The sequence below is a fragment of the Chamaea fasciata genome, unplaced genomic scaffold (assembly GCF_029207755.1).
Source record: "Chamaea fasciata isolate MVZ Bird 193981 ecotype frontalis unplaced genomic scaffold, bChaFas1.0.hap1 SCAF_1, whole genome shotgun sequence".
Lineage (NCBI taxonomy): Eukaryota > Metazoa > Chordata > Aves > Passeriformes > Sylviidae > Chamaea > Chamaea fasciata.
Window position 1 is genome coordinate 124,917,915 of NW_027094086.1, and position 14,809 is coordinate 124,932,723.

General features: G+C 33.6%; 1 protein-coding gene across 12 annotated transcripts in view; it reads left to right on the forward strand.

Moving 5' to 3' along the window:
• DGKB (diacylglycerol kinase beta) overlaps positions 1-14,809 on the forward strand; it is a 408,855-nt gene that overhangs the window by 182,361 nt on the left and 211,685 nt on the right. For 8 of the 12 annotated variants that reach the window (XM_066196511.1, XM_066196492.1, XM_066196536.1 and 5 more), the window contains 2 exons: positions 6,778-6,810; positions 10,426-10,542. In XM_066196511.1, coding sequence (XP_066052608.1) covers positions 6,778-6,810; positions 10,426-10,542 — 150 coding nt within the window. The remainder of the gene's footprint in view (positions 1-6,777; positions 6,811-10,425; positions 10,543-14,809) is intronic. The other 4 variants (XM_066196528.1, XM_066196558.1, XM_066196543.1 and 1 more) reach the window with 1 other exon arrangement.

Below are 14,809 nucleotides of genomic sequence, written 5' to 3' on the forward strand. Positions count from 1 at the left end.
ATATACATCCTAGTCTTAAACCAGTTGGCGATCATTAGGAATAATATTCATGTCTGTTGTAAATTACTTGTTTTCTAATTAATCCTTTTGGCTGTTTGTTTATAAATCTGTTAAGGTACAGATGTTAGACTTTGGCCCTATATGTGTAAAGTGAGATTATTCCATTGCTCTTGATGAAACAATCCAATGGAAAGCTGCTTTTAATATTTATGAAATATTTTAAGTATTTTTTAAGGCACAAAAGTGGCTTTGTATTTTGGTATTATCTGGTCACATTCTGATTAATAGTTATAAAATATTATTTTAAGTTTGTTGGATGTTTATATTCTGTATTACCTTATATAATTTTCAGGATTCGACGTCGCACTTTAAAAGTTTGCATCTAGAAATTATGATTCTGTTATTGGGCTACTGTTTTTATTTTAATGTTATTTATCATTTGCCATTGATATAAATGGAGTGAATCCTCAGCATGAAATTTTATCTTCAGTTTTATTGGCATAACTACATTTTCTTTTCAGGAGAGGAAGAGGAATAGAGGAATTAAGATTTTTATTGGAGTTCAGTTAAGTTGTTTAGAGGCTATGTAGAACCACTCTAGAGTCAAATCACCCTTGAATAGGTTTGTTTTATCACCAAATTTTCAATGGATAAGCAGAAGTAAATAGATTTTCCTGTTTTGGAATCATGTTACTAACAATGCAACACAGGACATGTATTTCAGCACAATTTATATTGTTAGGAATGGAAATTATATTTTACTGTGGATTAATGGAGACTTTATAATTTTGTAGTGTATTTGTTCATCTAGTAGTTTCTTCCAAAAATGCATTAAAATCCTGAGTTTAATTATGTTACAAATACTACCTTACTGGCCTAGCTAATATAGTAACTTCTAAAAGTGATGGGTTAGTTTAGTGTCTAAACTAAACTATAGTTTATAGTTTATAGTGTAGATATAATTTGTGTTAGTAATTTTTAATTAGTTTCTCCCATTTCCTGTTATGTGGATTCCTTTTGAGAAACATATTACTTCAGTGTATGTGAGACCAGCATTCTCAATAATGACAGCACAACCAGTGAATACATTCTTGTGAAAACTGTCTAACCATGCAACAGGAAGTGTGTCTGTTAATAAAAATTATGTGTTCAGACATACAAATCTGACAGTGGAAGGGTCCTTCACCCAGGTCACACAATTAGCGTCAGTGATCAGCTGAGCATTAATATTCTTGCAGCGCTATATATATGTGGAAGGTAAATAAAAGCAGATAACCATAATACTTGCTGTACCAGGCACATCCTTGAGTATTTTGAGGTGTCGGAGGAAAATATATTTTCTTCTCCCATAGGATATAGGGAATATAGCAAGATGAAAAATCTTGTATCTTTGATCTCCTAAAAATATTGGCCCTCCCTTCCACCTGTAACTTTGTAAGTCCAGATTTATTCCAGAAAACTGCAGTATTCATCTCAGAACAAGGTGCCTTCTAAGTTTTCCTTCAAGAATGCAGGGTGAATCCCTTCTCATCTATTCTCTTTCGCAGAACTAGGGACATTGACATTTTTGCCTTTTTCATCCAGCATTTCCCATGTCTCATTTCTTCAGTTCTTGTGAAGTCCAACCTCAACAGTTTCTACACAGTTAAAGGACTTTTTCATACATTGCATTTCATAACACCATGTAATGTACCAGTACTACCAAAATGATCTCTCTGCTTGAGTGACTCTTGGTGGCTGGAGGGAGAACCAAAATGGCTCATCATGTGAAAGTTAGGTGGCTGGTTTAAGTTAAATAAGGGCCCTTCCATTTCCAAAACTGCACAAAACAGAGCTTGTCAAATGTTAAATATGATAAGCTACATTGTGAGTTGAAAAAAAACAATGGGGAAACTCATGTAGTTCATACTGTGTACATCAAAGAAACATTGCATTTCTGTATAGATTCAATGTCTGATAAAGATTTTTCATATCTCACTGCATCAATTTTAAAATGTTTTTAATATGTTTTAGTAAAATGTAGTGTCAACTTTAGTCCTTTTTACTTTTCTGTTTACCCTACATAAGTCTTGTTGTATGGTGAAGTTTTTTGTTCAAGTTAAATGAGTTTTGTTATAAACTGTGTGCAGATCTCAAGTGATAGTCTTTTAATAGATGTCAGATACACTTTAATGTTACTCTCTTTTATTTCAGTAACATTTTAATTAATTCATACTGATTGAATAAATGTACATTGAGACTTGTTTCCTAATGAGGGCACATTTAGAGGAAAGGTTTTGCATCATTCTGATATCCTGTGGGTAATTATATTCTAATTATATGGTGGGGGGAAAAGTCTATAACTCAGTACTGATATTGTTCATTGGACCCAATTAATTACATGCACATAATGAAAGTTCATGATAAGGTTGACTGGCAGTGAGTTTAAAAATCTTTAACTCAATTGAATCCTAGCCTACCAGGAGTACAGAATTAGATCATAACCAGGTTTAAAACTGGGTATTGGAATGAGATGAGTGAGTAGTGAAGAAAACAAGATTGGTCTCTGCTTACGAGACAGTTTCCCTTATCCTGTCCCTTTGTAAGGCAGAAAGGGGAAAATGCTAGCATACATTTTGTCTTCATTTCATGCCTTCCTTTACTTTGCCCCATTTACTGATAAACATATAAGATGTTCTAATTTTTATTTATGTCTGTAGCAAAGTAATTAGATTTTCAATTTCCCAAACAAATAGATACAGCCCTGGGTAGTGACAAACCAACCAATAAAAATTTGCTATTTAATAAATAATAGTGTGTATTTATTTTATATTGCATGATGATTTTGATTCTCCTATTGTAGATGTGAGTTTTACAGTGAATTTTTTTCACTTTATTTCTAGCATTATTTTTTCAAATCTTAATTAAAACTGTTAATTGTGGAATAAAAATAAAATTAAGGAGTAAATTATAAAACACAAGATATCCTGCTTATATTGTGAGCATTGCTATGTGGCAATTATCACTTTCCCCACAGTAACCAGTTTCTTTTAAAGGTGGAGGATCTAGTATAATATTGAAGGTAAGAAATTTTAAAAACAAATTAAAACCGGTTACATTTCTTTTTGTTTTGATATGCAACTTCACTGTTTTGCCTTCTGTGAAAAATGGGTCATCATGATAAAATTTTGAAACAATATACATTTTGTTTCTATTCTCTTGTGGATGAATTTGACTTTTGTTTTGGTTAGTGAAGATGTTATAATGTTTCAGGACAAAGTCTTCTAAGCATAAATACAATTTATGTAAATATGGAATATATATACAGAGATAAATGGATATATGTTAAATATGTAGAATTTTTATACATATAGTGAACATCTGTTTTATATACAGTAGTATAAAATCTTATCGTGAGTCAAATTCACTTGACCTCTTATTTTAAAATATAGATGGGCTATATAGTTTGGAGGAGGAAACAGATATATCTTATTCCTTTAGCGTTTTATTGTACAAAACCATAAATGTTCAAAAATCTTCTGTTTATGGCTAGTTCTATTTAGGCATGTAGAACAATATACACAGCAGATTACAAATGTTTGAGATAGGAAATGTGCCTTATTCAACTGAACAATATGCATTATGATCTATAGCTTCAAACTTCTGTGAAAATATAGCAAGTGTATTGACATTCTGGCAAAAAGTAATACAGAATTAAAGTTGAAAATACTGTTTAAGAATTTTCTTCCACTATCAGTATTTAGACTAGATAGAACAGCTATTGGCTATGTTATAATTGCAACATAGTTCAATAGATATTTTTTCCATGTCTGGTAATATGTTTTACTAATACTGTTTTCTTATGGGTATGTAGACATTATTCACATAGGAAAGCAGAGTTGTAGAGAGAGAAAAAGGGAATTAGCAGTGCCTGGTTGAAGAATGAGGTTTCTTAATCCCCTTTCCAGTTATTAATCCTAAAATGATTCTTCTGTTTTTATAATAGTAGAGATCAGTTTTAGCTCAGTTAAATCCAAGCTCAACATGGAGCCCAGAAAGTCAGTGCAGTGTGTAAGCATTTTATGAGCAACTCAATCCTTTGAAGTTGAGTGCTAGTCTTATTATGAGTTTCTGAACAAAGATACTATAAAAAAAAAGTTATTTGAATATATTTGCTTGGGGAGGGGGAGTTGAATTCAGATCTGGTTATTGAATATTAAGTAATGACATAGCAACTGAAAGAGATTTGAAAAACAAAACAAACTGCTTTTTTCCTTTTCAATTTTGTTTCATATTGCAGCTTCAGTTCTCTGAGAATCTAAATCAGACTTGGAATATAATGGTGTCCTTATCTACACTAAGAGCTTTTTCATTTCTTTGAAGTCAGAAGGAAATTAATAATTGCCCTGGAGGAAAATGTATCTTCCTAACTAATTAGCTGTTCGACAAACACAGTTCAATGTTAAAATAATAAGATGCTGATAAACTGAAATGGCAGCCATTCAATCATTTTAAGTTATATCTAGTTGCCTGCCCACAGCTCATCACTACTGCCTAAGTTTATTCCTTAAATCCTCTCCCACTGGAGTTCAATATGATTTTATTTTCAAAATTTTTTTCAAACACTTTTGTCTTTCTTGGTCAGTGTATATAATCAGCTGCTGTAGCCCAAGTTGGAGTTGCAAATGCAGTTGAAAGTCTTGGACAAATGTATATTGATACATATATTGAATGGGTACAAGATGTAAGGCAAGTTGTCTGCAGAAAACTGAATGAACCGAGGCCAACGTGCCAAATGAGAAAGACTTGATTGTGATTTGGTGTGTAATTCTTTACCTTTTTAAAAAAGGAGCACAAAGTATAAAGTTATCACATAGTGATTCCTTCAGAAGAATCTTCAGAATAGTGATTCTTTTCAGAGGAAGGAACAATCAGCCAGTTTAGAAATTCTTAAACACATATTCTCCATTCCAGTCTTGGTTTTTTGCATGTAGTTTGGCTACCAGTATTATGGGTGACAAAATGCTTCTCAATGGCATAATGTGATTCTTCCTTTTTTTTTTTCCTTTGCTGCAAATGCTTTTCTCAAGACAGCTCTCAAATTAATTAGAAGCCGTAACTTTCCTTTAGAGTGTGGGCATGTGCAGTTCACTGAATGGTATTTTTGCTGAGAATTGGTTAATAATCTTGTCCACAGGATGACTTCTAGCTTCTGCCTAGGGGTTTAGAGCTGGGTATTGTGCTACAGCTCTGTGAGCTATCAAGACAGCGTCATGTGGTGTTCTAATATAGGCTCTTTTGATTAGCATGTACGCAGAGCTGGAAATGTGGCGACATTATAAAATAAATTTTCAAAGTATTTTAGATCATCTGAATCACACTTACTTGGATGAGGTATCTGATAGATACTACAGATAGATTCCCCGCCATGGTTTTGGAGTAATGGTGGTGCGTTTTGTTTTTTTTTTGGTTTTCAGGATTTTTGAATCTTTAATTCTCTTTGGTTATTGTATAATTATGGACAGAAATTTCATGGAATGGCAGTTTTGTAAGCAGGGTCCTGCTTACAAAATGCCATATAGGCTTACAAAATTACAGTCTAGGAGTACCTAATACTATTAATAATTGATTGTTAACATGTTTTTAAAGATTGTCATGTCATTAAACAAAATAGTTGTAAGGAATCATGGAGCAACCTCTTTCAAGTGCATTAAAAAGAACCCCAAAGCATCAGTTGGTATTCAAGTCGCGTATTTAAACTTCCATGGCCTTCATCTTGCAAACATTTGAGGATATCTTTACGTGATATTCCATGCGTTCCAACTGATCTTCTATGAAGTTTTGGAGTTCTAGAATAAGGTTTTTTTAAATAACTATTTTAGTTTATGCATAATAATATAAAAATATACTTGTCTTGTTATGCCACTCCATGCCCAAATAGCCTATATGTTTCATCCGAAAACGTATTAAAAGAAGTAATTATCATGCAGAAGTTATCTCAAGTCTTAAGCTGTCACCTGGCAAACTGTGTAAAAGTGTTAAGCATTTATTAAGGACTTTGCAGTCCTATAATTGTGTAAGTAAATTGTTGTTTCATGTTATGAAATACATTGATTTAAATAATCTTGTGTAGGAGGAAATAATCCAGAAAAAATACATTTGCAGTTATTGATTAAAAGGCAAGGTGAGAAAAAGCAGTTGTTGCTGTATTTGCACTGGATTCTGTGCCAGCAGTTAAATTATAAAGAGGCAGCTCTTTAGTAAGCCTTTAGTAACTCTTCATCTGTTTTTACCCCAAACACCTATGGTTAAGAGTATGGTATTTCTAAAGGTTAGCGTTTTGTGTAAAGAAAAAGATTCTACCTCTATATAAAGAGAGAGTATAAGCAGTTTTTGAGGATTAATGTTATATAGCTTGTTAATTGTAGCAGAAGACGACTTTTTAAACAAGATTCCTTAATTTGGATGAGAATTCAAAGACTTGGGAGATAAAACCAAAACAGCTGTCTAGGTATCAAGTACTTCTTCTTGCTGTTCAAAAGAACAAAGTCCTCAAGTTTTCCAATATTGTTAACTGGTGTTAAAATGATCCCACACATACTTTCCAGAGTGTAAATTATGTAATATGACAGCCAAAACATCGGGAAAATACGCTTGTGCAAAAGTGTAACAATGTACCATGTATGTTGTTGTTAAGTATGACTGCTGCAAGGTAACATTCCTTGTGAACACGCTGTCCATGCCCTTTGCCATCCCAGCTGTTTGGTGCTACAGCCTAACCTTCTCTTTTTCCAACAGACGCTTCCCACTTTAGGAGGTTTGCTCCCTGAGGTGCGTAGCGGGAGGCATCCGTGAACGCTCGAGTACTAACAGTTCATGATATACATTCTTTCTGCTATGAAGTGCATTTTGGGGCTGAACCAAAAATCTAGAGATGATATTCTGGGTTAATATTTGGAAAGTCCTATCTCATTTGTCAATTGTTTTCTGATTTGGAATATGAAATAGATGCAATTGAGTAGTGGTCGCTCTGGAGCAGTCCTGAATGGTAGAAGCTCCAGCTAATGAATATCTACTTCAAAGTGGGAATTCAAGGGGGAAAATGATATGAGAAGTGCAAAAAGGGGTGGAAAAGGTTTTTGTTGTGGTAAGTACTATTTTGGAAGGTATGTGTTCTGGCACATACCAAAAGAACAAAAAACTTAATTCTTTGAGCCATCAAAATGTACAATAGCATCTGAATTGCTGTATTCAGTATCTCTGTCAACCTCATGCATGTTCACTAAACAAAATGGTTCACAGATACATTGATCATTTTGTATGCTTTATTTAGCAAGATATTAAAAACAGCACAACCATTATAGAAATATTTCTTAAATTGAAAAATCTTTGCATTTTATAAAAACATTTTTTTAATGCATGTCAAATTTTTCTTAACATTATTAGAATTCTTAGGCTGTTATCCATTCTTATCTTCATCTGTTTTTATCTACTTTAAAAATTAATTTTTTTTTGACACTCTGATATCTGAGAAATGTTTTTGTTCCCACAACAAAGATACTCTAGGTCAGGCACAACTGGTATTTCATATATAAAAGAAAGGGTCTGCACAAGAATATTAAAAAAAAAAATGAAGTGGTAAATATTTTTGTCTTCCATTAACAGATTTATTCATTAGAATTATGATACAATTCATCACATCATGTCATACAAACTAAGTCAAATCCTCACTAGTGTGACACATACCTAAAAATTATAGGATATAAAACTCTAGGTAATCTAGAATCTCTTGTCAGCTTCTTCAGGGATGTTTTTGAGGGCACTGTTAATAGACATGGTGACATGCATTGTGGTATCATACTCATATAAGATGGGTGATATTAAATACTTTATTTATACTTCCTTCAAAAATCATCGGTGAAGAAAGCAGAGTTTCAATGTTAATGAGGTCAGGTATCCATCTTTGATCATATTATTAACACTCTAGACAATTCTGTATCATGAATATTCCTTTTCCTTTATGTTACCTGATGTATGTGACCTAATCTCGTGTTGTCTTTGTGAATCAAGCCATGGTTTTGCATATAGGATGGGAAATGTAAACTGGAGAAGGAATGGTAATGCAGCAGTCATAGCACTAAGGACAATGGAGGGTATTTACTGCTATTTGTCTCATGCTGCTATTTCTGTCACCCCAATATCCAAAACTTTGCTCTGGGAAGTTATTACTGCATTTTGAGTCATTAATAACAGTGGGTTTGGGCATGGGTTTCAGCAGTATATAAATACTTTTCCTCTAAATAGTAGCATGATACATGCAAGAAGATTTTGAGTGCCACACTTTATAAGTAGGCCTCTTTTGAACTTTTTTTTTTAACCTCTCTAAATGCGCAGACTCAGTGTGCTGAGTCTGTTACTTTCTGCTGATTTTTTCTTTGAATTATCACAAATGTCCTTTAGCTTGAGATTTTCCTAGACCTTTTTAAATTTGCTCTTCATCTCTGATTTTTGCTAGAAATCAAATTTTTTTACTAGTTTTTTTCTCTGCTTTACTGACATCTGATTTGATTTTTTAAGATGTTGCAGTATTCATGAGCCTGATTTGGCCACAATGTAAAATCCTATTTAATAGGGTATGCTTTCTTTTTATAAAAGGAAGTGACCTTAAAGGGTAATTTTTCGCAAGGGTGTTTAAAACCTCAAAGCAACTTCTTAAATTTGTAATGAATGTGAAGCTTCCTTCATATGGAAGTATCTTACTTGCTGTCCTTGGGTCTAACCAATCCATTGTGCAAAATATTTTGTGTTCAGAAATTTTATTCTCTTTGGGTGCCTCATCCTGGTTCTACTTTCTGAAAATGTCATCAAATAAGTGAGTTCAGAACTGGTTATTTCTTAGGCAGTGTTTTTGTTTCTGAGGTTAAGGATGAGGTGAATAGCTCTAACTGCGTCTGTTGTTTTTTCTCTTTAAAGTAATGGTATTGCAGTCTAGAGTCTTGGACCTCATCTTGCACCAACCAAGTTACTCACAGCATCCAGGAGCTCTGTTAATTAACCTCTTAGGAATCTCACTGCATACAGACAGTTGTGTAAACTCCCTTGTTGTTTTTTTCCAGTGGCATAAGTTTGTCCATCCGTTTATACAAAATGTGGTCAGATTGTCACAGTTCCCCCAAGCACTTGGCTACCCAGGACAGCCTAGGATGACCTGGACCACTCTTTGCATCAGATCTAGACTGAGACTCTGTCAGTCGCAGTTAACTGAAAGATGGTATAAAAACAGTCAAGGTCCACACTTGTGTTAGAAGGCACTGTATTAAGCTGGGAGTTACTCCCTTCCTGACAGAATCTGTGTCAGTGCTTCTTACCAGTAAAAACTGCTCCTGAAAGAGTTTCATGGATTAATTGCTACTATGGTCCCTAAGGCTTTATGGGAGGTAGCACAGAGATGAGTTTGGCCTGGTATGGAATGTAAATGGTAACAATTAACGAATTTGTTACTGAATGCAGTTGCAGTGGGTGTGACAATGTCCTTCATGCTCCTTTTCTAGGGAAGCAGCTTTGTACCAGCCCATTCCCTTGACTAGTTTAAAGGCTCCTTGCATTTGTGAAGTGAGGAAAGCGGCTGGGGTGCAACTGGGATGGGAGACACTGATTCTGTTTGATAAACATCTGCTGTCTTAATTTATGGTGCATTTTTTGGACAACCTAGAAGGACATGCTGGCTGCAGTTTATAAATAGAATGAATGAGATACAAAGAGAGAGAATACTTTTTTTTTTCCATGCAGAGTTCTCTGAAATGGTCTGATAACAGTTGAAAATACGATTGCAACAATATAATTCTGAGTTTTTCCTCTTTTCTAAAAACCATCTCATTGTGCTGTGTATCAGTTGTAGATACACTTAGAATCTGATGTAGATTCTGGTTTGCTTCTGATACAAAATACATGTTTTATAAGAAGCTACTCAGCTAATTGATTATAGTACATTTAGATCAGGTATATTTTGCCAAAGTGGTAAAGTACTCTGAAGCATCCAACCTTTGCTAGCAGTCAGGATGAAATTTTGAAAAATTACTCATCTCTTATCAATATGCTTATTAAACAGTCAAGTATATTGTATGATTGGCTTTCAAGTTTCAGACTGGCATCCTGGTAATGTCAGATTATCTTTTCACATCATCGCATTAGTTTGTGTTGTGACTGAACACTTTTCATCCATCTATTGCCTAGTCATTATGGAATGTCCAGGCATACTGATAGATGCTATGTGAAGTAGCCAAACATTGTGTATTAACTTTACTGAGATCTTGTTTTCATTAAAACAGAGTCTGACATTACTTTCTAGTCAAAAAAACAACTTTGTGGTGGTACAATCCCAGTTTTAGTTGTATAGAGTTACATAATGTGTTAAAATGTTGCCTTTCCTCATTTTCTCTTTTCAAGGAAAGACAAGCAACAGTGAAAAAAGAAAAGAGCTGCCCCCAGCAAATGAACAAACTGGGAGAACGGAACAAAATGCAAAGAGCAAATTCTGTCACCGTAGATGGACAAGGCCTTCAGGTGTGATTATTGTTATTTTAATATTAAGCAGATAATTTTAAATATGATGTGTGAGATATGTTTGAAGTGAAATGTGTATTCACTCTTCTAATATTTCACTTTTATGTATTTAAAAAGGCAGTAGGTAAATTCTTCCATTGGTTCAGGACTCCTGTGATCCACATCCACTTCTCTTGTGATTGTTAGAATTTCCTAAGACATTAGGGGAGAGGGGGGACTAACTCTAAAACACTGAAAAAACATGGGGTGAAGCTGAACTAGTTTATTTTAGTATCTGTCATGCAATGTTATGTAAATTTACATTATTAATCTAAATCTGTCCTGATAACTGTTACCTGTTCTCATTTGGACCTGTTAATTAATGGATGGAGTAAAGTTCAAGGTTGCTATGTGTCCAGGTATTTCTAAGTAAGGGTATTTGGCATATGAACATTAACAGTGGTGAGAAGCAACATGTTTTCATTACTAGCAATATTCATAACAAAAAGGAAAGGTTTTCTACTTGAAAGAAAAGTTCATGTGTGTGATGAGCTAATGTTATTTAAGGGTGGTGACTTAAAAGCATGCCTGAACTGCTGACTTCTTTCCTTTGAGATGAGAGTAATTTTGAGTGAAATCAATGTCTGTATGAAGGATGCTGCTGCTTTATTTCCTCAGGAGTTAAATTATCATCATGATAACAATGTGATAATCATTTAATATACATAGTTGTCTGTTCTTTCTGTCTTTTGATATGTTGCAACTGGGCTTCAGTAAAAAGATTCCATTACCATATATCACCTACCTTATGCCTCATAATTATTTCATCTTGTTGTGTCAGGATAGGAAGGCTTAGTGCATTGTTATGTCTTTTAAGTTAGTCAAACATTCTTGTTATGACAACCCAAAGAAGGGGAAAAAATAAAAAAAAAACCTGAAAAACAAACCCTAAAATCTATCCAGTCACCTGGCTGCTCCATTGATGGTATAGTTGGATATTAGAGCAATCATTATTCATTGCTTTCAGGAATCTCTTCATGTGCTTACCATTTTTACAGGCTTCATTGCTATCCAGATCATCTGTGACAAAACATGAAATACTAGAGTCTTAACTGAAAGGAAGCTCAAGTTCCGTCTGATGAATCACAGTGTGATTAATAAGTTTGTGCTAAAGGAAACACACAGTGTTTTCTAACTTCTGGGTGATATTCATGCAGTTCCAGTGAGACGAAAGTATTCTAGATCAAGGAGCATCTTTGGCATCTCATTTTGGTTGCAGCACCATGTATCATTATGAATTTTGTGTTTACTCCAAGCATTAGATTACTTATGCTCGTAGTTTATTTTCAGCTATTTTTTTGTCTCTATTTCCCACTCAGGTGTTACCATGCTTAAGATGTAATACTTGATCTACTCAAAACAGCAGTTTTTAGCACCATTGACTCTTCAGCACAAAACTTCAAATTATTGTATGTTCTGCTTTCAGGTCATAAGATTTACTCTAAACTTTTTAGTGTGAAACAAAACTTGTGTTCTGGCTTCTCTTTCTAAGATGAATCAAAGGCCTGGGTTTCATCCTTGCTTTTCTTTAGTACTACTCGAGATGGAGAAAAGGAGAGTGGGGACAAAGATGGTAGAATTATTATTGAATATATTTGAGGTATTTTTTGAAGTTCTTGATGTTCTGTAATGGCACATTTGTAATGTAATGTGCATAACACGGTACTGGTAATCGTGGTGATAACATTAGAAATAATTCTGCAGTTATGGCCCTAATTTGCTGATTATACTGTGATCTTCTCTTTCATGGATGGATTAAATTGGTTTTGAGTAGCAGGAATCCATCTCAGCATCAAATGTTTAATTTTTGACTGGCGTTAAAAATGATAACCTGTTGTGAATGTAATTGCTGTGAAGGCTGAGTGGACCTTGAAGGCTATCCTACTGAAAGGATGGGATCAATGAGAATATTAAGGCTTTTTTTCCTCATGGATTGTGTAATTTTTCAACTATTCTCAAAAAGATGTAAGATGCTATAAATATAACTGGTAATTAATGTTAGTATTTTGCCCAGAGATGATCTGGAGAAAACATTCTGTATCTGATCAAAGTATACTACTCTAATTCTCCCATATCTGGCATGCTACTCTGTTTCTAATACTCTGATTCTGCTGGCATGGTCTCATTTTAACAAGATCTTCAGTAAGCAAGGGTTTTATTTCAGAAAACGTAATCAGTATTTTAATTGAGTTTGTTTATGATTTAGGTTCCAAGGTAAAAAAGCAAGGATCTTCATGCAACTGCTGTTAGACCTCTGTTTTCAATATGGGAGAAACTGTATATAAGTGCTCCACCACCTTGTTTTTTGGGTTTTTTTTTTTTTCTTTAAGCCACTTGTCCTATAACATTGCAAAGATTGCCTTTAAATCGTGCTAGATTAGGGCTTGAAAATGTTCACTAATTTAGTCTAAATCTTTAGTTACATTTCATTATATAAAAATACCGTATGTTATTTGGAAAAGTAATGTGGAAAAGCTGTAAAAATTTAATTAAAATTTATTTTGGAACTGAGTGGGATACGGACTACTTATTAGATTTTTTTTTTTTGACGATCCAAACCCTTCTACTTGAAATAATCTCATTGAGTCTTGAAATAAAAGATTTGAAATAGAAAAGTCCATCACTTAGCTTTTGCTGAGAAAAAGATCAAGGCCAAACCTTCCTTCCATCAGACAGAGTGAGCAGATAACTTAGTGGCAGTGGAGGTCTGCATGACTTAAAGACAATTAATCATAGTTAAGCACATTCATCTTGCTTCTTTCTAGCTAACCAGCATAATGATCAGGATTATTATTTCTAATTAGAGGAAGTAATAGATCATGTATAACCTTAGGATGAGTCCCATTAATTAACCTGCGTCCTAAGGGATTTCAGTAGGTATTCCATCTCTGTCACAATGAGCACCATTGGTTTACACTTAGTTCACAGGAATAAACACCATGGGAATTGGCTAAACAACTAAAATTGATTAAAACAGTAGGTAAAAATTAAATATGTGACAAACTTCACTGTATTCTGCAATTTGATGTATGTTTCAACATACAGGGCTTTACTGTGCCAAGTGATACTGAGTTGGTTTTATGCTAACCTTAATACCACTGAATTTGTGGACTTTTCCATTATTATTTGGATGTATTGGAACAGACTTGATTCTTCTGTTTTTTTGTGAAATCATGGATAGAGTTGACACACTAGTGCTTAACATTTCTTACTAAAAGCAAAGTGCTTTTAGATGCCTGTAGAATTATATGCATGAATCTATAGTATGCCTGTAAAACTCTTTAGCTATGATATTTCTCAGGTTCTGCCTTAAATTATACTTTATGAAATCTTCAAATTTTGTTATTTCAGGAATTATGAATAAGGATTTTGAGCAAGGCCTTTCAGTGTATCATTTCGAAACGCAGATGGTCCAGGCTTCATCTCTGAAGTTGTTAGTGTATGACTTTGGAGATGCTGACTTGGAATTCTTAATATACTTTCAAACATTTTGGAATTGATATATGTCTTAAAGAGATACTTCCAAATATGAATAGTCTAGTTTTATGGTTTAAAGAGCCATATATTAGAGATTGTCTGATGTAATTTTTCCTTACACAAAAGAATTTTAAAAAAATGGTAGAAGGCTATGAAGAATTAAAAAAAAATGGTAGAATAATCCTTCTTTTCAACATTCTTTTCCTCAGACTTGCCTTTCTTCCTTATGGTTTCTCCTCTACCCTCTTAAGTTTTTCAACTTTCTCTGGTGTTTAAAAGAATTCCTTAATGTTATGGTTGCAGCATTTTGAAGTGTGTGTGATTTCATATTATATCAAATATTACAGGTATTCATTGCCACAATTTAAAAAAAAAAATCTGTTAAGTTCAGTGTTCCATATAGGGTTGACCTTCATATTATATAATATAGTGTAATTTTTCACTCTGAAATCCAGTTTCCTTTAAGCTTTTTTCTTTTCCTTTTTTAAAGGAAATTACTGTCAGAGTAATTAATGCATTATTTGCATTTAAAGTTTCCTTCTCTACTGGTGGAGATATAAATACATATATACATATATATATATATGCATACACATATGTAGCTATATATAGAGAGATAGGTTATATATGTATATATCTCAATATTTCAGTGGCATTATTGGTTAAAATGGCATCACAGCTGTAAAACAGACAGCCTTAAAAGAAAAGTCATTTGCAATTTCTGGCAAATTAATGAAGTGAGGATTATTGC